General features: G+C 38.0%; 1 protein-coding gene across 23 annotated transcripts in view; it reads left to right on the top strand.

The window, feature by feature from the left end:
* Nucleotides 1-23,052, top strand: part of ANK3 (ankyrin 3) — a 679,089-nt gene that overhangs the window by 204,490 nt on the left and 451,547 nt on the right. For 10 of the 23 annotated variants that reach the window (XM_053910323.1, XM_053910319.1, XM_053910311.1 and 7 more), the window contains exon 1: nucleotides 18,156-18,305. The exons of 3 other annotated variants lie outside the window; for them this stretch is intronic. In XM_053910323.1, coding sequence (XP_053766298.1) covers nucleotides 18,180-18,305 — 126 coding nt within the window. In that variant the 5' untranslated portion in view covers nucleotides 18,156-18,179. Of the gene's footprint in view, nucleotides 1-18,155; nucleotides 18,306-23,052 lie in introns of those variants that run through there. 10 more of the 23 variants (XM_053910321.1, XM_053910318.1, XM_053910317.1 and 7 more) reach the window with 3 other exon arrangements.

Raw genomic sequence — 23,052 nt, 5'->3', positions numbered from 1 at the left:
TGTGTCTCCCTCTCTCTCTGTCCCTCCCCTGTTCATGCTGTCTCTCTCTGTCCCAAAAATAAATAAAAAACGTTGAAAAAAAAATTAAAAAAAAAAATAAATTGCATTTGAAGAGAGAGTTTGGTAGGTAAAATTACACTTTGAAAACCACCACACTGGACGGTGACCTTGGGAGGTGCAGGAGCTATCTCCTTACATAGCCCATAGTAGCTGCTTAATACATGCTCTTTTGAATGAATTCCACAGGACATTCTTCTTGAATTGAGAAGGGCTTTGAATTGAGGAAATTTTTGTCTGTTAATATCATCCATTGAAAAAAATTGATTTTCCCAAGGTTCTTAGGGAGGCTCATATTGCTATTTTTGCTTTGTTGTTTTGTCGGGTGGTATTAAGAACTCATGTGGGTGTGGGTGTTTCTGAACCCATCTCTCTCTTTGTATTCTTTTTTTCCCTCTCTTTGTATTCTTAACTTTTTCTGTGATAAATATGGATTAGTGAAAACAAAAGACTTCTGCATATAGTCAAATGGTGTGCCTCAATCCTATAAAGCGTGTTAGAGAGATTGCCTGTCATCTTAGCACATTAGCAATGGAACGACATTAGACTTACATAGGGAGCTTTTAAAACAATGCAGATACCTGATTTGAGGTAGGTCTCTAACAGTATATTTTAAGTGGTCTGTAGGTGATTTTAGCTTTCAGTTAGAGCTGAGAGCCACTGATTTCGAAGTTAGATACCTTTTGTTTCCTGCAACGTCTTTTTTAATATAATTGCATAGCTAGCACTTTGTGTACAAGATCTTCAATATCTATCTATTTAGTGGGAAAAAAAGATACAGATATATGTGTACACACGTGAGTGTGTGTGGAAAAGAGACTCATTAATTGTCCATGTTGCATTTTCTCCCATGACCATGTATTTTTTTTAAAAAGCAAGAGCAAAAATGACAAATAACAAACACTCCTACAAATCTACATTTTTTCTTCTTCATAATAGTCTTTTTCTAAAGACTCAACCGTAGGTCCCTCATTCCTTTCCCACCACAGTGACATAATTTCTTTGGAAATCTGTGGAAGAAAATATTAATTTGGCATTGGGGAAAAGCTGATTATCTGTCTCCTAACAGCCTGTTGAGAAAGATTCTGATGTATTTCTGTAACAATACCTTTTATTGTTTCAAATTCTTTATGGGTAAGCATGTTATATCAAAGAGCTGTTTTATTACAGTGGTCTGGAATAATCACTACTGACGTTTTATGAGGCACTGCAAAATTCAAAGAATGTCTCTCTGATGGAATGCACAGTCAAAGGGACTCTGATGTATAGAATCAGAGTATCAGGAAAAATGTTATATATTATAGTTGCCTCCACTGGGATGAATACAGTCTTTAAAGCTGCTTCTGATTTTGCTGTTCCTACAACACTGATGAAATCATTCTAGGGTACTCATTTTACTGTACTCCGAGAACAGTCAATTGTATAGTCAAAAAACTAAGAGTTCATTCAGATAGCTCTTCTAGTTTTTCTATCACTCTGTGTAGAATGATGAGTATATATGATTTCACTAAGAAAGGTTTACAAGTGAAAAATACCATTAGGATGGGAAATGTTTTCATGGCTGACTTGTATATTAATATTATCATGAAGACTGGGGTGCCTGGGTGGCTCAGTCGGTTGGGTGTCCGACTTCGGCTCAGGTCATGATCTCACAGCTTGTGAGTTCAAGCCCCGCGTCGGGCTCAGTGCTGACAGCTCAGAGCCTGGAGCCTACTTCGGATTCTGTGTCTCCCTCTCTCTGCCCCTAACCCATTCACATCCTGTCTCTGTCTCTCTCAAAAATAAATAAACATTAAAAAAAATTTTAATATTATCATGAAGAGTCAGAGCTTCTGACAAATCCCATCTATCCTGAGCTAGCTCACATTATGTTTTACCTCTTTGCTGTTTGAGATTCAAACATCTTTTCTTTGCAATCTCTGAAATAGCTTGACCAGTTTGGCCTGGTCTTTCTTGACCCCAGCCTCAGGCAGTCTGGCCCAGTTCCTTTTTATACAAATAATGTTGTAGGTTTCACATCTGTGTAGAGTAATTGAATGGACAGTAACTAGCCTTTGTTAGGTGCTTGATCATTTACAAAATGCACTATCCCATTTGGTCCTTATAACAACACCAATGATGTAGGCATTCTGTTCTCTCCCTGTTGCACATGGGGCTCCAGGAAGTTAGGTTGTGCAAATTCAGTTTATGCAGATAGAACTAAGACACCTAGTAAAGGGAGGAAAAAAAATCCCTATTTGTTGGTTCTGGCTGTTAACAAAATCTAATAGGTCTCCATCCAAAAAGGATTGCAACTACAAAAGACAAACTATGCTTCCAATTTTGGTAAGCACCGCAGCTCAGGGCATGCAGTAGGCTTTCAGAATGTATTCAGTATTTGTTATCTCTTTCCAAAGATGTTTAATGCTGAGTTCTTTTAACATCATGTCATGTTATCTTTCTTTAAAAAGGTATTAAGTTGTTTCTTTTTTTTTTTTTTTTTAACTTCTAGCTTTTGGCTACTACTGAAACTGTGCAGTCATTTTCCCTAGTACACCTTGCATTTATATCAATAAACAATATTTGCATGGATTTTCTGAGTTGCTGAAGGGTAGCTGTGGTTGTTCGTGGTAGGAATCTGATTTGAAAGTTTTACATGGTTTCTGGGAGTGACAATAATAAAATTCTCTTCTCAAGTTGGATGTTTATATTTGTAATAGAATCTTCTGATGTTTTTGCTCAACTGGATAGGTTCTGTTTACATATGTAAACTGCGTTTTTAGACTTAACCAATTAATTCCTCCTACAACTTCCCATTATTGTCCTTTGTGGTGGGGTTTCTACAAAGAAATTCATGTCGGATGAAATTATTAGAGGGAAAATAAAGTATTTAAATTATATGTTTTGGTGAATATGACAATGCTTTAAATGAATAAAAACTGACAAAGGACAGTGTTTACTTTATTGATTGAGCTTGTAGTGTTCAACTACAATGCAAAACACCACACTTCACTGGTTTAGTTCATCATGTGAACTGTATGATCGTGGACTCTCATTGCTTTTGGGGTGATTCTCCCCTTCAACCTTGAGAGCGTGCCTCATAAGAGTTTGAGACAAATAGAATTTCACTTGACTCCAATTTCAGTTTTGTTTCTTTGTTTGTCATGGCTAAACGTATGGGTTTTTTCAGCTGGAAGTCTGAATATGGTTCCTACTCTTTTATGGACTTTCTTCATCGCCCGGCTCCAGGATGGTGCGTAATCTAGTGTTTCTTCAACCTGCCTGGTCATTCAGATTGCCTGGGATGCCTGATTAAAATTCCCAGGGCCTTTTATTGAAGACAGGACTTTAGTTAGCTTAGGAGATTGTTGTTATCAGGAGTGTGTCCCCCCTTAGTTGTACCACCATGCCCATCTCTAGGTAGACCTAGAGGTAGCCAGAATAGTAGGGGTGGGAGAAAGAAAGGGGAGGCCAGCAGGAATTGGACTTTTCAGTCCTTTGTGGACATAGGAGTTCCATAGCATCCCTCCAATTTAATACAGGAAAAGACCTGGCCCAAACCTTGTACCTTTTGAATAGACCAGTGTGGGTTTATACACGTTTACAGATGTATACATTTGTTTTTAAATAGCTACAGGGTGCCTGGGTGGCTCAGTTGGTTGAGCATCTGACTTTGGCTCAGGTCATGATCTCAAGGTTTGTGAGTTCAAGTCCTGCATCAGGCTCTGTGCTGACAGCTCAGAGCCTGGAGACTGCTTCAGATTCTGTGTCTCCTTCTCTCTCTGCCCCTCCCCCACCTGCACTCTGTCTCCTTCTCTCTCAAAAATAAATAAGCATTAAAAAAAAATTTAAATGGCTGTAATTTGTGAAGCACCTGGTAAGTCCTAAACATTCTTATTTAATGCTACAACAGCTTTTTCTTATGGTGGTGACAAAGAGTCCACTAAAAAAAATCATGTACTAGATCATTTATCTAGAAAAAATAGATCTCTGACAAATTGCTGCTGGTAAATAAATGTTTTAATTCACAAAGTTGTTTTGCACAAATGTACTTGTGTGTACCCCAGGCAAAGTTGTAAAAAACTTTGAAATGGGCAAAAAAAAATAATGAGGTGTCTTTTTAGTGGAATACTGGGTGATGTCTACTGTCTTCTTTTCAAGTCATGTAATTATCTAGAGGTCTGTGTCTTTCATTATCTTTAACATGGGTTGCAGAAAACTGATAGTAAGGCAAATAATTTTCGTCTCATGGAGATGCAGTCGACACCACCACCCGTCTTCTTGGTCGAAGAGGCCGGTTTAGTGTCTGTTAATTCATTGCGGCATTCCAGATCGCATCTCAGATGTCTGCTTTCCCACCTGGTTGCAACATCCTGCTGGTTCCTTCATTAATTTAATGACTTCCATAAAATCTTTAAAACATGTTCTTTTATATTCATGTAAGAATCATCATTTTAACCTTTAAGAAGATTATCCTTTAACTCCTATTATTCTTACAAAGCCCTATGAGGATATGTCAAATGGGCATTATTATCTCCCTTTAACAGATGGGAAATATTTAGCCAGTGGATGGGATTAGGAACCTCTAATCATCCAGACGATCTGGATGAGTATTTAGGAGCTTCTGGTTACGCTGGACCACAGGGTTGGGACCTAAGCAGTCTAGAGTGGAGGCTCTGGCCACAGCCAGCCAGGAGGCAAAAATCCAAAACCTGGGTCAAGGATGGGAAGTCAAGTGTCAAAGATTTAAACAAATAACAGTTGTGGAATATAGGGCAGATGAGTGAAAGTTTGAATTTAGGAAAGAGGCTAGACAGCAAGGAGCCCATGATGCAGGCAGAAACCTGGCCAGAAAGCATGCATTGCTTACAAAAAAAATATATATCCTGATAGGAAGCCTTAGCAGTCTCTTTGTGTTAGAACCATTCTGTGGTCCTGTGTCAGCAGGAAACAACCACAGCCTGGGTATTTAAACTAAGCATAAAATTGGAAGCACCTGGCCCAATGAAGGAGCTTGGGGATTGAGGCAGGCAGTGACTTCTGCAAAGGAGGTGGGGACAATGGCCCTCAGCTGGGCTCAGCTGCAAGGAGTTGCATTGATTTTTAGCCATGTGGTTTCTTTCAGAAAACTGCACACATTCCCCAAATCCCCATGGCGCTGACATTTCTTACCACTCTGATTAATCAAACTGTGTTCAGAGTGAAAAAAACTTCCTTGGCCAAACTATTAGCCTCTTGATGGTAGCAACATTACCTGGCCTTTGGTTTGGTTTTTTGTTTTTGTTTTTGTTTTCCCACTTGAAATTATTCCTGAAGTTAGGTTCGCTCACATTCTCATTTGGAAGCAAGTTGGGTATTTGTTAGCATTCATTATCTGCTACCAAGAATCAGGAAATGGTGATGTTTTGGAAGTGATTCAGGAAAAGCTTTGTAATTACTTTTTGGGGAGGATCATCTTCAGATAAAGGCAATCCTTCTCACAGCTTTGATCAATTATATTACAAAGGGGAAAAAAGTGATTCCAGAGTAGGCCCTGCATGGCTTCTAAGAAACTGTTTAAAATGTAAGATGTTGAAATGATTTGGGTATTTTATTCCACACCATTTTCCAATGATGCAGCCACCGTTTGACATTAATCTCTAATTTTAACTATGAGATCTTGCAAAAGTAACTCATCATGATTACAAATGAATTTTAATCAGACCTGTTATGAATTTACTAATTATTTTTTGTGCTCAGATCTTAACCTCTGCTCAGAACTCCAGGCTTTATTTAAACTCTAAAATACTTAATACAAGCATGATTTTCCCCCTGCCTACTCTAATCAGGAACCTCATTAGACACACTAGCTTTTTGCATTACATAACGTATAACACAAATGATGGAAGTCTCTGGATGAGATATTTTAAAAAGTTATTTGCTGTAGGCTATAATTCATTCTTAAAATGATATACTGAGAGGGGCGCCTGGGTGGCTCAGTCGGTTAAACGTTCAACTTAAGCTCAGGCCATGATCTCATGGTTTGTGGGTTCGAGCCCCGCGTCAGGCTCTGTGCTGACAGCCTGGAGCCTGCTTTGGATTTTGCGTCTCCCTCTCTCTCTGCCCCTTCCCTGCTTGCGCTCTGTCTCTGTCTCTCTCTCTCTCTCAGAAGTAAATAAACATTAAAAAAAATTAAAATGATATACATTAAAATGAGTGACTTAACTCATGAGGCAGATTCATTTAGACTCAGGAGATGTAAACATACTGGAAGTCCCTGAGAAACAAAATAATCCTCTTACAGTGGATACTTGAAGAAAATAAGGCCATGATTATTCACAGGCATGATTTATCCTGCTCCAAATAGATGAAACTTGGTTGTACTCACCAAAGGGCTATCACTACTTTTAATTTTGAAATAATGGAGTTTGTAGAAAATAGTGGCTGGTTTGCTGCTGAAGCATAGTGCTCCTGACACAGTGGTTAGCTGGGCTGTGAATCAAATTTCAAAAAAAAAAAAAGGAAGACAAAATTGCAAAATGGAAAAATGACCAGAACTTTTGTGTTAGGTACAAATTCAGAGAATTTGGAACATGTCATTCTATGTGTAATTGGTCTATTAATATCTAAAACTGTTTTTAATTTCCCCCTTTGCACAGGGGTCATATTTTACAAGTGTTGAGAAGGAGATGTTTTCTGCTTGTCAGTCATTATGATTTAAGTGGCAGCAGTGGGCAGAAACGCTGTAAGTACTCAGGGAGTAACACAAAAAATGGAAAAGCCTGTGATGGCAAGGCAGAAAAAATGGACAAAAAAATCAGAGGAAAAAATATTAAGAGATTGTTAGTATACTGAAAATTGCATACAAACTGGGCAGGTATCTTTAAAGATGTCTTGGTTGAAAATTTTTTCAACTTGGTTTTACTCCTTTGAAATGCCTCTTAATTTCATAATTTCTTTTTATCCCTGTGTAGGTCTGAATGAGCATGGGATTTGAAATCAATAGACCTGAGCTTAAAACTTAGGCTCACTATTTTCCATTGAGTTCTCTGATATTGTGAGTGTGCTCAGGCTAACATTGCTGAAATGGAGGCCCGCAATCAGAATGTAATAGCTTATCACTTCATGACCAAGAAATTTCCACAATCTCATAACCGGTTGCCCCTTTAACTCATCATCCTAATCCTGAACACACGCCTGGGACTTTGATGGCATCCAGTTTTTTTGTTTGTTTGTTTCTTAGGTTTAGAGGAGGAGAGAATCCTTTTTTAAAATGTTCATTTGTTTTCAGAGAGAGAGGGAGAGAAAAAATTCCAAGCAGGCTCTGTGGTGTCAGCACAGAGCCCTATGTGGGACTCCATCTAACGAACTGTGAGATCACGACCTGAGCCAAAATCAAGAGTCAAATGCTCAACCGATTGAGCCACCCAGATGCCCCATATTTCCCCATTTTATTGTTACGATTCTTTGCCTTTGTTCTGACTGTGGTGAGGTATAATAAAATCAACACGAGAATATAAGCTCTTTGAAGGCAGTGATTCGGTCCTTTTTACCCTGTATCCGAGTGCCTAACACATGGTAGGTGTTGCATATACATTTGTTGGCTTATGTAGAGTTGGAATAACTAGGATGAATGCCCAGACTTGTTCTTATTAGCTAATTGTCAAGTCTTAGGCTCTCTGAGAATCCAGTTAGAGACATCAGAACTTAGACACCTTTCCTATTGGTAAAATGAGGGGCCAGAGTGAAATAAATTTCTCCAAGATGTTTTGCAGTTCAGCTAGTAGGAAATGATTTCTCCCTCCTCCAAATATCTGTAACAAATTTCCATTTATCCTTTCCTTTTATTAATTGTTCAGCCATGGTTGGACTATGTAAGCTTCTGCAGTGCAGGCACTTTGTGTGAACATGGGTTGCATTTCCTATAGCACCCTCCTGGAGCCTTAAATATGTGACACCCCGGGAGTTTTTTAGTGAATATCTGGATAGACTTCATCTAGTATTGCAAAAAAAGTGCCCCCAGACACACAAGTAACTTTGTCAGCCTCTTTAGTAGAGTTTGTCATGACTTAATGTCTCATCCAGGACATTGGGTCTGGGCCAAGGGCACCTCTTAGCTCCTTGGATATTATAACCTTGCTTTTCCTTATTCTCCTTATGGCTAGAGCAAGGAGGGAGGCAAAGGCAAGATTCTCTTACTGAATTCTCTAGCATCTACAGGAAAGGTTTTTATGAGGAAGAAATTGAATTTCCCATCCCTGAGGCAGGAGGGAACTGGGTACAAGAGAGGCTGGGAAGTGAGCCAGTGACGAGATGGGAAAGCCATCCAATGCTTCCCAGCAAAACTGGGGCTGGGTCCTTTTATCCTTTTGGATCAGTTGTGAATTATCAAAATGCCTACAGGCATTGTAAGCCAGATTTGCATGTTGACTCGGGTAATTAAAAGCTGTTTCCAATCAACAAATTTGTAGTCAAGCCATTGGTAGCCTTCAGGTGAAAATAGTCTTCCTGTTGTTAAGGTTAATTAGTGTGTGCGTTTATCTAGGAAGCTGAAGAGAATGGTTTCACACGCAATGAGACTGGGGTTTGGAAAGAAGGAAGAGGAAAGTGGAAATCAAATCATGACTGGTCTCTAGCAGTCAGCTAGGCCACTGTGTGCAGCATATCCCAACCAGGCATGGCCGATTGTAAGCCTCCTTTGGGGCACACATTCTCAGGCCTCTCCCCTGGAGGTTCAGATCCAGGGATTCTGTGGTGGGGAGGGGAATCTGGAGTTCTAACAAGCGCCCAGGTGATTCTAATAGTGGAGGAAGTGTGTGAAAACTGGCTGAGAGCCTATTCCTAGGTGTTTAAAGAACCCAGTTTGCAGTGGTAACCAGAGGGTCTATGGCTGGGATGGAGTCTGGAACAGCAATGGTATATAGCCTTTTACGAGTCATACTGTGTGTGTCATTTTCTAGGGAATAGGAACTTGCTAGTTTTCCCTTATGACATTTGTTGGTATGCACCATGTTATTTGCAGTTAGAAAAGTAAGTGAATTTTACATAAGTTATTTGCTGACCATACCAGAAACTTCTGGCAAGAGTGAGGTAAGTTCTTCCATGATTTCTTTCTTGTCCCAGGCTTTAGACTTAAGTTCGACTCAGCTGACCTCTAGGGTGGTGTGGTGTTAAGGTATTTCGGCTACTCTTATTAATAGCAAACATTGATCACATTTTACTGTGTTCTAGGACTTGGCTGAGCAAATGAATCGTGGCACTTAGGTATCATGACTTCCCTGAGACATAATATTATTCTTATTATGCCGAGATGGGAACGGCGGCTCAGAGAGGTTGAGCAACTAGGTTGAGGTTACACAGCTAGCTGATGTGGTGGTTCTCTGGCTCTTAAGTCTTGCTCTTAACCAGTAGCCTCTGCTGCATGCTGAAGAGGAAATCTCCAGTGGTTGCTCCCTGTGTAACCTTGCCAGTCCTCTTCATTGTTGGCTTACACAGAATGCACCTCTCTTCATTTCTTGTTCAAAACCATGTTATGTATTGGTATATATTTTACAGCTTACAGAGTACTTTCAAATGTAAGACTCTGTGTGATCCCAACAATCCCGAGGCACAAGTTGTATAAGAGAAAACAAAGTCTTAAAAAGGTAATGACTTGTCCAGGGCCCCAGTCACAGTTATTTCTTTTGTTTTCTCTTTTTAAAAATTAAGGTAAGCTTTTGGTGTAGGCAATACACGTGGCACAAAATTCAAATGGTACCAAGTGTGTGTGTGAAAGCTGGCTGCCTTTTTCCCTGCATGTATTCCCGACACGGGGTTTCCTTCCCCAGAGACAAATGCAGGGCCTGATACCAGTTCCGTGGACCCCAGTCCTGTGATGCCCCCTGCTGTTCCATAGCTCAGTGCCAGCAGAACATTCAGTATCTCCTGTCTGGACTTGTCACTGCAAAGTTTGATTAGTTGAGTGCCTAATGGTTTGAAAGACTGTCACAGTGTATTCCTATAGATAGAATAATGTGCTGGTTCTTGCTTTGCCAAATCTTTTCTCACCATCTCTGCCCCCTGCCACCCAGCACCGACACACCAAACACGTCCATTTAGCTGTCACTGAAATTCATCATCAGGCAAGAATTTTTCTTTCCTAAAAACGAGAGGGGAATAATGCTATTCTTATACCTCTGCAATAATTGCAGACCTTGGGGAAAATGTAGTCCACGGAGAGACCGTTGGAATAGAGCGTCCCTGGGCTTTGCATCCACCAGTGGTGTGTACTCTTGGGCAAGTTGTCTGATCCACTCTGACCCTCAGGTTCCTCATTTGTGAAACTGGTAGGATTGTGAAGATGACCTGGGATTACTAGAACAGGTCCTGGCTCTCCCTATCTGTCCCCTCATTCGTACAAAACTGTGATAGAAGTAGCTTCTCCTCCTCTTTTGACAAAAGGTGCTTGATATGTTTTCTTTTCCAGAGCCACCCTTGCAAACATTTGACTTAAGATAAACCAGTGGTCTCTACACTCTTACGGGAAGTGTGTCTTGTTCAGTGTTGTGGAATTCAGTCCTTTGACTGTTGGGATTAAGGTGACCTTGCACATTTCACCTCCTCCTTGGCTCCCTTAGTTGCTCCCAAATTCCCCATTAATCTCCATTCTGGTACCCTGTTGATTACATTATCCCTGCCCTAGTGAGCCTCACTCTGAGCTCTGACCACAGTCAGTACGGACTGGCACATATGTTGGCTTCTTTGCTCGATGTTCTCGATCTTTCCCATTTAGGTTGCAAGCTCCCTGAAGGCAGAGGATATATTGACTTAAAAAAATTTTTGTTTTAATTTGAGAAAGAGAGAGAGCACAAGCTGGGAAGGGGCAGAGAGAGAGAGAGAGAGAGAGAGACAGAATCCGAAGCAGGACCAGGCTCTGAGCTGTCATCACAGAGCCTGACATGGCACTTGAACTCACAAACCGTGAGATCATGACCTGAGCCGAAGTCGGACGCTCTACTGACTGAGCCACCCAGGCGCCCCTAGGATATATTGACTTTATTCACAAGTGTTTATCCAGCACAAGCACAGTGCCTGGCACATTGTGGGTCCCAATTAACGACACATTATTATCTTTCAGTGTTTGACAGTTAGTTTGCTTCTAGTTTTCTGTTTGGTTGCTTTGACTTCTAACTCTAAGCAACACTGAACAGGAGGAAAGAAGAATTTCTCCAGTCCTGTTGCTGTAGCCATAAATCCTGTAGCCATCTCCTTTGAAAGTAGAACTTGGCATTGTTAAGGGACAGTGGTGGTTGTGAAACACCCTGCTGGTTGTTAACCCCTGGATACACACAGCCTCATGCAAATCCAAGGCACTGATATTTTAATAATGATTTATCAGTATATCAAATACTCTATTAATGAACTAATTAAGCATTATTCTGAGTGTTTTCTCATTTATTTATTAACTCATTTATTTTGAAAAATTACTTCTGCCCTTCTAGTGGGTGAGGAAAGGCCCTATGTAAGGCTGATGATCCTCTTTGTGGATATATTGCTTTCTTGTAAAATCTTAATTGCACTTTCATTTCCAGCCAGCCCAGACTAGACCCTGTTTAATGTGTGAAGGCTGGAACCACTGGGGAGCATTTATGGCCAATGCTTCCTGCAGTTGCACTTTATTCCCTGAGTAATAAGAAAACTGGAAAGTGGTTGATAAGTTGATTTAATCATTTTTGCCCTTGTTTGGCCTATGATGTCAGCTGTTTTCTGGAAATGTTCATATCTGTATCACCCCAGAATGTCTGGCATATAATATGTTACCTGTTGTAGGTTCCTGGTCAGAATGTTTTGAATAATAAATATTACTGGTCTAGTATTCTCATTTATTATTAAACCTGTTTAGCTTGAAGCTTATCATACTTACATTTATTTAATGAGAGAAGTCTTTTTTTCTTTTAAAAAAATTTAGCAGTGTTTTTTAAAAATATTTTTATGTTTATTTTTGAGAGAGACAGAGTGTAAGTGGGAGAGGGGCAGAGAGAGAGGGAGACACAGAATCTGAAGCAGGCTCCAGGCTCTGAGCTGTCAGCACAGAGCCTCATATGGAGCTTGAACCCATGAACTGTGAGATCATGACCTGAGCCGAAGTTGGATGCTTAACCAACTGAGCCACTGAGGCACCTCAGCAGTGTTGTTATTTTAGAGCCTATTTAAAGATCCAGTTAGCATCCTCAATCAAGCATATAATTCTTTACAGTCAATTTTGACATTTTATATGAAATATCTAGGGGAAGTAGCCATTTGATGCACCTTTCATTTATTTGCTATGTTTTTAGTAAATTTTTGGTTCAGTTATGTTGACATAGTTATAAGCAACTTAGACTGCTAGACTACTTACATACTTCATCCTCTGGTAGCTCTATTTTCTTTTTTTGGAGAGTTTTTTTATGGGTGATCTCAAAGAAGAACAGTCACAGAGTAAGGTTGATAGATAGGGAGAGTACAGAGGACCTCAATTTGCTTTGTGTTTTCTGTTCATTTTGGACTTCAAGGAGGAGAAACCCACTCAAAAAGCTCAGATAGGGAGGAACTTATTTTTAAAGCACTAAAGGAATGGATACTGGAGAACTGAACCGCAAGAAAGTAGCGCTATTACCCTGAGGAATAGAGAAAAACCATCAGGCAGCTATATTGTCTCTTCTTTTTGTCTGAGTTCTATGCTTTCCATCTCGACTTTCCTCTGTTCATCTGCTTCATGGTTGTATTATTATTATTATTATTATTATCATTATTATTATTATTAATTTATTTATTTGACAGGCAGACTTTTCTTCTCACTCACTTCCACACTGCCCCATTTAGCTTCCTCTACTGACAGACTTCCTCCAATGGCAGACTGACTTGGTCTCAGCATTTTTTTAGCTCAAGTTGGGCTAGCATTGATCAGGTATCCGTCTTGGTTCCAATCAACTCTGGGTGGGTTTTTGGAGCATTTAATACCAACATGGCTGCCTAGACCTACCTCTCCAGGAGGAGATGCTCTCTTCAGATGCAGATGTTCTCTGAAATAAGAATAGAGCGATAAGGATCAGCAGTGCTAGAACTGGGAGCTGATAATCAACCAGGTGAAACCCAGGCCATACTCTGATGGGTCAGAGGGCCATTTTGTTTGCTTTATGCCTGAACCCTACAGCTAATTAAATTTTGAATATCATTCTTTATTAGTATTTTTTGGGGGGGGTGGATTTTTATTATATCAACCTGCTGACTTGTCTAGATTCACTTTTTAAGGCTATTTTAATTCTATAATAACTACTTGTTTCTTACTAATACTTGAGTTGGTGCTATACATAAGATTATCTGTTAAAAGACAATTATTTCCCCTTCCGTGAATGCTGTGCACTACTTTAAAAATATTATATAGATAGAGTTTCTAATTTTTCATAATATGTAGAAGGCAAACAGGAAAGCCTATTTAGGGGGTAGCTGGTATGTTACCAGTTTGAAGCCATTTTACGTTAACATTCGGACCCATTTTTCATTTTCAACCTTCTCCACCCCTTCTCAACACAAATTCTTATTGTAGCCAAACATCCTTTAGCATCCAAAGATTTGTCCCCTTCAATTTTTACCTCCTTTGCATTTTACTTTCTCAAAGAAACCTCCCAATCTCCTTCTGCCAATGGAGTATGGTCTCTGGTCTCTTCCTTGTCTGAACACTCAAAGATGATAACACTTCTCATCCAAACAAATAGTTAACCACTTACAAAATAGAATCCTGACTGGTAGTTGGCTTTTTATGTTTTAAGATCCCCAAATAGTTTTTTAATTAAGTAAACTCAAACTTATGACCCCGAGATCAAGAGTGGCATGCTTGACTGCTGAGCCAACCAGCACTGCCCCTCCCACCAACTATTTTTTAAGGTATTGAGAGAAATAGCCACATCTGACAATCTTTGTGCCCACCATAGCACCTCACACCTATATGGGTCTTAGTTCACTTATTGAACACACCCTGTGGATCAAATGTTGTTTTAGAGACTGGAAATAGGTAAACAAGCTGTTCTCCAGCAATTTCTTTGTCTGATGTGTTAGTCCTCATGCCATGAACTGAGATGCAGCTATTGTGTTTAACATTAAAATTCATGATTAGAAAATTCCTCAGTGCAGGTTTTCAATGAAAAGTAGCAAGTATGAATTATTTAAATTAAAGAAATAATTGTTCCTCTGTATTGTTTATATTTTTAGTATACCTCAGGTGAATTGCCCAGGTCCCCCTCTCCCCCACCACTAACCCCCTGATACAGCCTGCCATGACTGCTATTTCCCAGCTGTGCCTATGGTACCTAACCCTACTTGGTCATTAACATATATATGAAATCCAGATAAGAGTTTTCTTAAGCCTCATCTTTCTCGGTCTGCATCAAAACTGTAGTTATTTAGTAATATTGTTATATAAAACTTAATTCCATAAAGAACTGTTTTTCCAGAGTGTTAGAAATCTTTGAAAGAATCCTCCTTGCATTAAATTAGGAGACTAAGAATGTTTAAAGCTAGGAAATTATTGATAGCATCCTAGGCCAGCAGCAAAATCATTTTCCTTGAGTTGCAATGAATAATTGATTTTGCTTAAGAATTTTCCTTTCTCCTGTGGAAAGATCTTTTTGCTATTTCCTCAGTGTGAAAATAACCCCTGGCATATACATCATGACACTTTCCCACTTGGTGGTAACTTTAACATTTAAAACCGGTAGGATTTTTTCACTAATTGGATGTATATTTCCTTTCAGAATTTTTTATTCTTTAGTTAAAAAAAAAAGCATTCCAAGGACTATGGCATTTCTTGATGTAGGGGGCAAAAAGTGCTCAAGATATGATTGAGTTTTGGTTTTCAATCCCTGCACTGAGATGGCTGATGCAACACAACCCTATTCAAGTCTCGTTTTCTGTTTTTTGTCTTTATTTACTTCTCTATCTCTGGGGAGAAGAAGATGACCTTTTTCTACACAGGAGAAGACTCAGACTGATGTCTGCATATTGTATTTATTTTAATTGATGGCAAAGATGACAGTTCTCTGAAACGAGTAACTTGTGTCTTTGCCCATGAAGGGTGATTTCCCTGGGTATCACCAATAGTGAAGTTGGGCACGCTATGCTCTGTGGTCTGCTGCTAATGTTTCCAGAACATGGATAATTCCAAGATGGCTATTTCAGTCTTGACTCAGTGGGTCTGTGCCTCAGATTTATTTGCACTGAGGGTCAAGATCTTTAAATATCTCAGAAATTCTGTTCCTACCAGGAAACTTTGAATCATTGTTTAGAACAGCAAATATTCTGTACACTACTCAACTTGCATAGTTTCCTGCTGTTAAAAAAAAATGTTCTTCACCACTGTCCTGCTGATGGTTGTGTGAAAGGTAGGGGAAGTGGGAGGTAAAAAGCAGGGGAGCAGTCTGGTACTGGGGGAACCTGGGTTTATCATTTCAGTATTCTGCAGTGTTGAGGACTTCTGAATGTGCATAATGAGCTGAAGCCACATGTAGTCATCTGCAAATGCTTTGAAAATAATGTTCTGAGACACATGAATAGCTATTTGCATAAACCAACTCCTGTATTAAAGAACATCTCTATACGATGCACTAAACATTCATTTTTATCTGCTAATATCTTTTATTATGTAATTCTGGAATGGAACTTTTTTCATACAAAGAAGCACAGGTGTATTAGTGCTATTCTTCCACCCCAATAATTACCTTTAATCTTGGGGAATTAATAAAAAAAAAAACAACTTTGGGAGCTGCTGCTTCTAGTGCCTAGTCCTCTGACTCCTTTTCCTGGCAGATTCCCTAATTCTTCAGTAACAAAAGTTAGAGCCATCGTAACAAAATGCCCATCCCAAACACTTGTCAAGCATTCTCTTTCTAACAAATTTAAGGAAGAAAAGAGACAAGATACAGTTGGGACCATTTTGATCATTTCTATTTGAATTAAAATGGGCTTGTGAGCATACATGTGTCATTTCTCTCCAGAGCATTCACATGGTATCCAGAACCGTCAATGTGTGTAAGACTGAGAACTAAAATACAAATCGTAAGAAGCTGGCTAAGCCCGATGAATGTTTTTTTTTTCCCTTTTAATAAAAAATATTTGCACTTGGTAAATCCATATCTCACATTATCCCTATAAAGAGAAGATGGTCAGTCATATAGCTAGAGGCAGGTGATCCAGCGAATATCTTATGGTCTGGACACCTGGGCTGGAATCCCAGTGAGTAGCCATGTTAACTTTTCGCCTTTCATGCTACATTTCTGTTTCCTTATCTGTAAATAGGAATCATTCTTTTCTTAAGAGGATTCTTACTAAGGTAAATCCAGCTGATATGCAAAAATGCTTAGCCTTGTACTTGGCACATGTTAGCTAATCAATGACTATTAATTGAATTAGGTCCTTTCTACGATTGGCCTCAATGAGAAGGACGTTAGTGGAAGATAAAACCACATGCACTCCAGAACATTCAAAGAAATATTTTGCCTTCAAAGTCTTCACTCTAGGAAGTAGTATGCATGTTCAAGAGATAATTTACCTTGATATATAGATATATGTGTACAGCTATATCTAACTATCGTCTATCTGCCTACCTGCCTGTTTATCTATGTGATAACTTTAATGAGTAGAAATATAATTGAAGAGTGGATTTGAGTTTTTAAAATGTTATTTTATACTAAGTAAAGGAGTATTCCCATCAAGTAATATGGTTTTTAGCCAAAAATAAAATGTTACCTTAAAGTAATGGGACCATTGTCTCCTAGAATTCCTATGTCTGAATATAGTTTCAAAAAAAGGGTTCCCAGAATAGAGGAATAAGTTATTGCAGTGGAAAAAGCACATGGTTTCCATGTGCTTTGAAAGGAGATAAGATACCTTTGACTAAAAAAGGTCCTGTTACATGTTCTATTAAATGGTATATAATATATGTATCAATTCTATGAATAATCCCTAAAGGATCTTTTGTGAGGACAGTTTTATAGAATCAGTCCAAGGACAGATAATCATTTGATACTTGCAAACTTTGATCCATTGAAGCACTTTGTTTCTATCAAGCTTGTATTCTTAATAGTTTATTCTAAGGGAGTGATGTTCTTTGTCTTACAGAAAACAGCTGTAAAACCATATTGTCATTTTGATGTTTTTTGACGTGCACAATTATAGACTTCCTCAGTCTTTCAGTAACATGTCAAAATGAATCCCATGAGGGAAAGAACTTGATGTCTTGACTCAGGAATCCGTGAAATCTGAGTTGATGATAATAAAAAATACAATTCTTTATTCTAGCTTTGTCACTCCTGGCCATGTGGCTTTGAGCAAGTTTCTGAATTTCCTGTTTCTTAACTTCTTGATTGACAGAAAATGAGAATAACATTAGTTCTTGCCTCAAAGTCTTGTTTTAAAAACAAAATGAATTTGCGCATGTAAAATGCTTTGGGACTTGGCACATGAGAGTAGCTCAACTGTTAACTGCTATGGCTTTGGATATATATAGTTCATTTTTTTAGGTTCTTCATTTTTTTCCTAGTTCTCTGTCCTATACTTTGACACAAGAGGAGTGCTCATGCTAAAACATACCTCTGCGAATGTGCACCCCGAAGTAGATAAGGGCAAAATGATGGTGTTTGCTGCTCTATTTATGGCTTTTTAAGCTGTCAGTTGCCTAGGAGATCATTGGCAAAATCCCAGCAATAACTAGCACATTTTATCCTATAAAGAGAGAGCTGCAGCTGATCTAGTAATGATCATTAGACCCTGCTTGGGGAAATACCCTCAAGATCTTAAGAGATTTCTATTTCTCTTACTGTTTTATTGCCATATTTTTTCTTCATTGCACTGTGGAAGAATCGTTTTATCACCTCATCATAAAGAAAATACTGACTCCACTTCTGTATCCAATTAACTTGTACCTGTTAAAGAAGTCATAGTTTGCCCATGGGAGAAGGAACCCTCTGTTTTCAAATGATGTTATTAAAGACCTCAAGGTTATATTTGTCTTTTTCTTTATCACATAATCTGCTTTAAGTCAAAGCTAATTAGTAGACATGTGGGGAGAGAATTGTGCCTTCATGATTAGACTGTTTTAAACCTTTGCTCTTCCTTTTGTAGGTAAGTGAACATGGCATTGGGCATTGCTCATTATGCTTCCTGTCTGGCTCTTCCTCGTGCTATCAATTTATGGACTACAGCTCAACGAGGCAGTTAAAAAAAAAACATTGAGATACAGGTACTTGGATACTATTGGAGTGTATGTTCTGAGAGAGATGGTAAGTGTTTGTTCATTTTAACTACACCTCATGATGCAAGCTGGGCACCCACTTCCTTTCCCTGCCCTAGCAAAAGTGGTGGTGTTGCTCTAATAAGCATCTCTAGTTGGCACAGCTAAAAGAATGGAAAATGAGATTTACTTTGCAGTCCTATTGGATGTGCTTTCTGGTGGACAACTTAAAAAGGCCAAAACGTTTGGTGTTTTAAATGAATCTGTATCACTATACATTGTATTTCACATATGGCCAGTTTGGAATGAAAGTTTAAGTATCATGATATGACAGTGATGTTACAATTGTCACTAGATGGTCTGTAGAGCTCAAAAAAAAGAAACTCTGGGCTGATAGAGAAGGGTGTAGGGTCCCAGCCAGAGTAAAACACTAAATTAATAGTTGCCTGAGGACTAGAATATTATTAGATTTTTTTAAATTCAGAGTTTTAAATTACAGAAGTATAATTAGAGTTTTCTTTTTAAAGATTTGAAAACTATTTACTAGGTAGACACTCAAATATCAGATCTATGCTTAGAAAGGAATCTAAAGGTATTTAAATCTAAATAGGAATATGGATTTCTATTCGATTCACTACTGAAAAGATATATTGTCATTAAAGACTTTTGAAGTATTACGTAGCTTTTTAGTATTCTAGGACTGTTATATCCTTTAAATATTTCCATTGTTAATTTCTAAGAGTTAAAAATGTAGTGACACTTCTGTGTTTTTTGAAATTTGGAGTTCAGTTCACTAGCTGGCCATTTCTTTTGGTTGAGAATTGTTTTTTCACTCTGATTAAAATTAGACCACAGAACTTATTTAAATATAAATTCTTGGTGGGTTGTTGTTCTTTTTATTAGAGAACAGATATTGCATACAAGCTTTCTTTTGAAATACGCATAAGTATGTTTTCAGCTTGACATACTTAGAAAATATATGAATGTGTTGGTTTCTTCTTATAGCTGAGATAAAGGAAAAGAAATATTATCATTACCTTTAGAAATTTTACTCTAGAGAGGCTCAATGTTAAAAGTACTGCAAATGCTGACTGACTCTATTTTCTTAGAAGAAACGGTACGTTTAGATGATGGTTATTTCAAGATGATTCCTTTAATTCTTAACTGTTATGCTGCTGTGACATTACTCTTTGGGTTTTACTTTAGTAGAAATGAATCCCCCCTGAAAGCACCAAGTTTTGTACATCTGACACTTTCAAACAGCAAATTTCTAAATGTTACATGGATGTGTGAATAAATCTTTTATAATGGGGGTTATTTTCTGAACAAAATGTTATCTTTCACAGATCACAATCAAAAGAGCTCTGATTTATAAGTAAATACAATATTACCATTTACAACATAACTTGTTTTACTACTAATGAGAAATATCCTTGAAAAAAATAGGACATAAAAACAGAACTTTCACAATGAGGCCTTGAGAGAATTGGTCATGAACCTCAGACCTCTGAAGGTATCATCTTGTATGTTCATCTTGTATGTTGTAAATTTTATTAATAGTTTATTCATCAGAAATCAATCTCAATCAACATTATGCTTGGACCCAATATATATCATATCATCGGTTCCTAGTATCGTAGATTTTACTAGGGTATTCTGTGACAAGTTTTCCATTCTTATTAGAAGCAAAGTCATTCCTGAGTTACTGAGCTACAGAAATCCAGAGCCTTTGGCCCTTGGGGAAATCAGAGGTTCTTTAGAGCCTTCCAAGAAACTTGAAGATAACTTTTAAAATATCAGTAAATTGTATTTGTCTGGAGTATATGGTTTATACTATATCATCTTCTGTCCTAGCAATTCCCCAGTCATGTTTCTCTTTAATAGAAGTTCAGAAATTGCCACAGTTGTTAGTCTTGGGGGAGCTTTCTAGAGCCCTCTGAAATTTACTTGACTGATTTTTGTGATGTGTTGCACAGTCCTTTAAGTGGTGCTGATGGTGACCAAGCTGCTCTCCTTGTAGGAGCTGAATCATTTTGGTGGTCTTTATAGCAGGACAGTGACTTCCTTTATCATTAAAATAATGCCACTGAACGGGAAAGAAAAAATATTTTTGAAATTTTGCTATGTCAGTGAGCATTCTCCTCAGCATTTCATGTTTTCAAATGTAAACACTAAAAATCAGTTTCGTTTAGGCTCTTTTGTGCTCCTCTGTGGAATGGATTTTAGGCTTTACTATGAATATGAATAGTTACTTAACTGGAAGAAGAAACTTGACCCAGGTAGCTGTAGAAGCAGGTTGTTTTTGAGGGCTGACTGGACAAGTTTGAACCTATCCCAAGTGATTGTCACCTTTTCACTGTGTAAACCGAGATAGGTCACCTAATCTGTTTGGAATTATATTTTGAATTGAGGTTGGAAAACACAAAGTTGAGTTTTTGTTAAACAGAAAGAAAATTTTTTGTCCGTAAAATCCTAACTCCTCCCAGAGTATTCTGCTGTAAATACTAAATCTTGGCATCTAAAAGAAACTGGAAGATTGTAGGTTAGTTGGAGTTGTGGGATAAATAGGACATTTGCTGTACCTCTGGACCCTACCTCTGACTGTGACAGACTTTGCTTCCTAAGTAACCATACATATGGCATAGCAAATGGCTACCATTAAGTTTGGAAATGTTAATAAATATAAAGTTTAATTCATAATTGTGACAATAACTTTTAGTTGCATTTCCCTTCTAATGTTCTAAGAAGAATAGCTAATACTTTGGACAATAATTAGCCCTCATGTATTAAAATATTAAAGACAAACTAAAGGAAAATAGATCTTGGTGGGCAAAATAAGAGATTAGTGTTTAACAAACTTATCAAATGATATAAATGAATTTGAGTAAAATATGAGTTCTTTCAGAAGCATAATTTTACATATCTTTCTTTCATCTTAAAATTTTCAACAATTATGTGTTTTATAATTCATGTTGATGTAAAATACTTTGCACAATAGTTTTATACGTCTACCATTCTAGATTCTCTTTAAATAAAAGTTTTCACTATGAAATTTCATTATACACAAAAAGAGAGTCATGCTAATATCATCATCACAGATTTACCAATTATCAAGATTTTTCTGTAGTTACTATACTGTTTTTGGAGGGTTTGACCTATTTTAAAGCAAATCTTAGACATGCCATTTGCTCCTAAATACTTCAACATGCATGTCAAGGAAAAGGGACATTTGCTTACATTTAGCTACACTATCATCACACCTGGAAAATCGATAATAATTTCTTTACACCCTCTAATACCTCGTCTATGTTCAAATTTCTCATATGGCTCAAAAATGACTTTCTGTAGCTGGTTTCTTTGAATCCAGGTTCAGAGAAGTTTCCACTTGTTGCATTTGGTTGTATCACTCAAGGTTCTTAAAATTCAGAACAATTTCCTCTCCTCCTTTCTCTTACTTTTTCTTGCCATTGATTTGATGAAACATGGTCAAACATCCTCTGGAATATTCTGCATTTTGCGTTTTTCTCGTTTCCTGTTGGTGGTGTCCTGTAATTTGTTCCTACATTCCCAATACTTGTAAACCGGAAGTTGGATCTGAACGGTTGACTATATTCAGTTTTAACATTTTCAATAAGAATACCTCATAGATGAGGTTTATATAGATCCTCTCAGTATCTCAACCACATTTGTTTAGTAACAAACTTCATTCCATTCTTCAAATAGAGCTCTTACTGTAATTTTTTTTAAATTTTAATTCCAGTATAGTTAACATACAATGTTAGTTTCTGGTGCACACTATAGTGATTCAACAATTCCTACATCACCCGGTGCTCATCACAACAGATGTACTGCTTAACCCCCATCACCTGTTTTCCTATCCCCCCACCCACCTCCCCTCTGGTAACCATCAATTTGTTCTTTATCTCACTGTAATATTTAAAAGAAATTTCTTTATTTTCCTTTTCCTGCTCATTAAGTCTTTATGGTAATTAAATCCTTTGGAATGAGAAGTCAACTTCAATTAATTGATGCAGGAAATACTGGAAGAAAAGTGGACACTTAATGCCTCTAAATGCATAAAGAAAGCTGCATTCCTCATATTTGTCATAAATTGTAAATGACCAGCCAGATGGAAGCTGCAGCCCACACACTGCCCTGTTATGAGCAGATATCCTCATGCTAGAGAGATCCTAGTTACACAGACCTGCCACTAGGATCTTAGCCCATCAAGGTTTTTCCTACCATTGCTATATTAAATGCATTCAGGTTTTGGGTAAACATCTAATACATATCACTTAGGAGTAAAAGAGATCACAAGAAAACATGATGATGGATGTTTGGTTTGCTTACAAACCCTGGTAGATCCATTTTGTTGCCCCTTATATTTTGATATTTTAATTCATCATCTTTTAGTCATAACACATGAAATTCTCACTTTCAGGATCATTCTTTATGGACCTTTAAAAAAAGTGTAATGGAATGGAGTTAAGGTATCCCATTAGCTGGAAAGGATAATAGAAGACTCATTGTCACCCAGCCAAATGATAGTTCCAGAGGGTACCATCTGAAGAATGTTTTCACTGTGGATGGGCATCTCATCTGGAAATATGAACACTTGGGAAACAGCTTGTGAAGGCCTCCTCTCATTGTAAAAGTGGGGAGACTTTAAAAGGAGAATGTGAAATCTAATGGGATTTTGACTCTGGTTTCTAATAGGCTGAATTATAGTGATAGTACCTATCCAGGCTCCATAGTACATGGAATGAACTTGGATTTGGAGATGCAGAAGTCCAGTT

This window comes from Panthera pardus, unplaced genomic scaffold (genome assembly GCF_024362965.1).
Source record: "Panthera pardus isolate Hobbes unplaced genomic scaffold, ASM2436296v1 HiC_scaffold_22, whole genome shotgun sequence".
Taxonomy (NCBI): Eukaryota; Metazoa; Chordata; class Mammalia; order Carnivora; family Felidae; genus Panthera; species Panthera pardus.
Note: the sequence above shows the minus strand (reverse complement) of the source record. Positions and strands in the feature narration are given on the sequence as shown.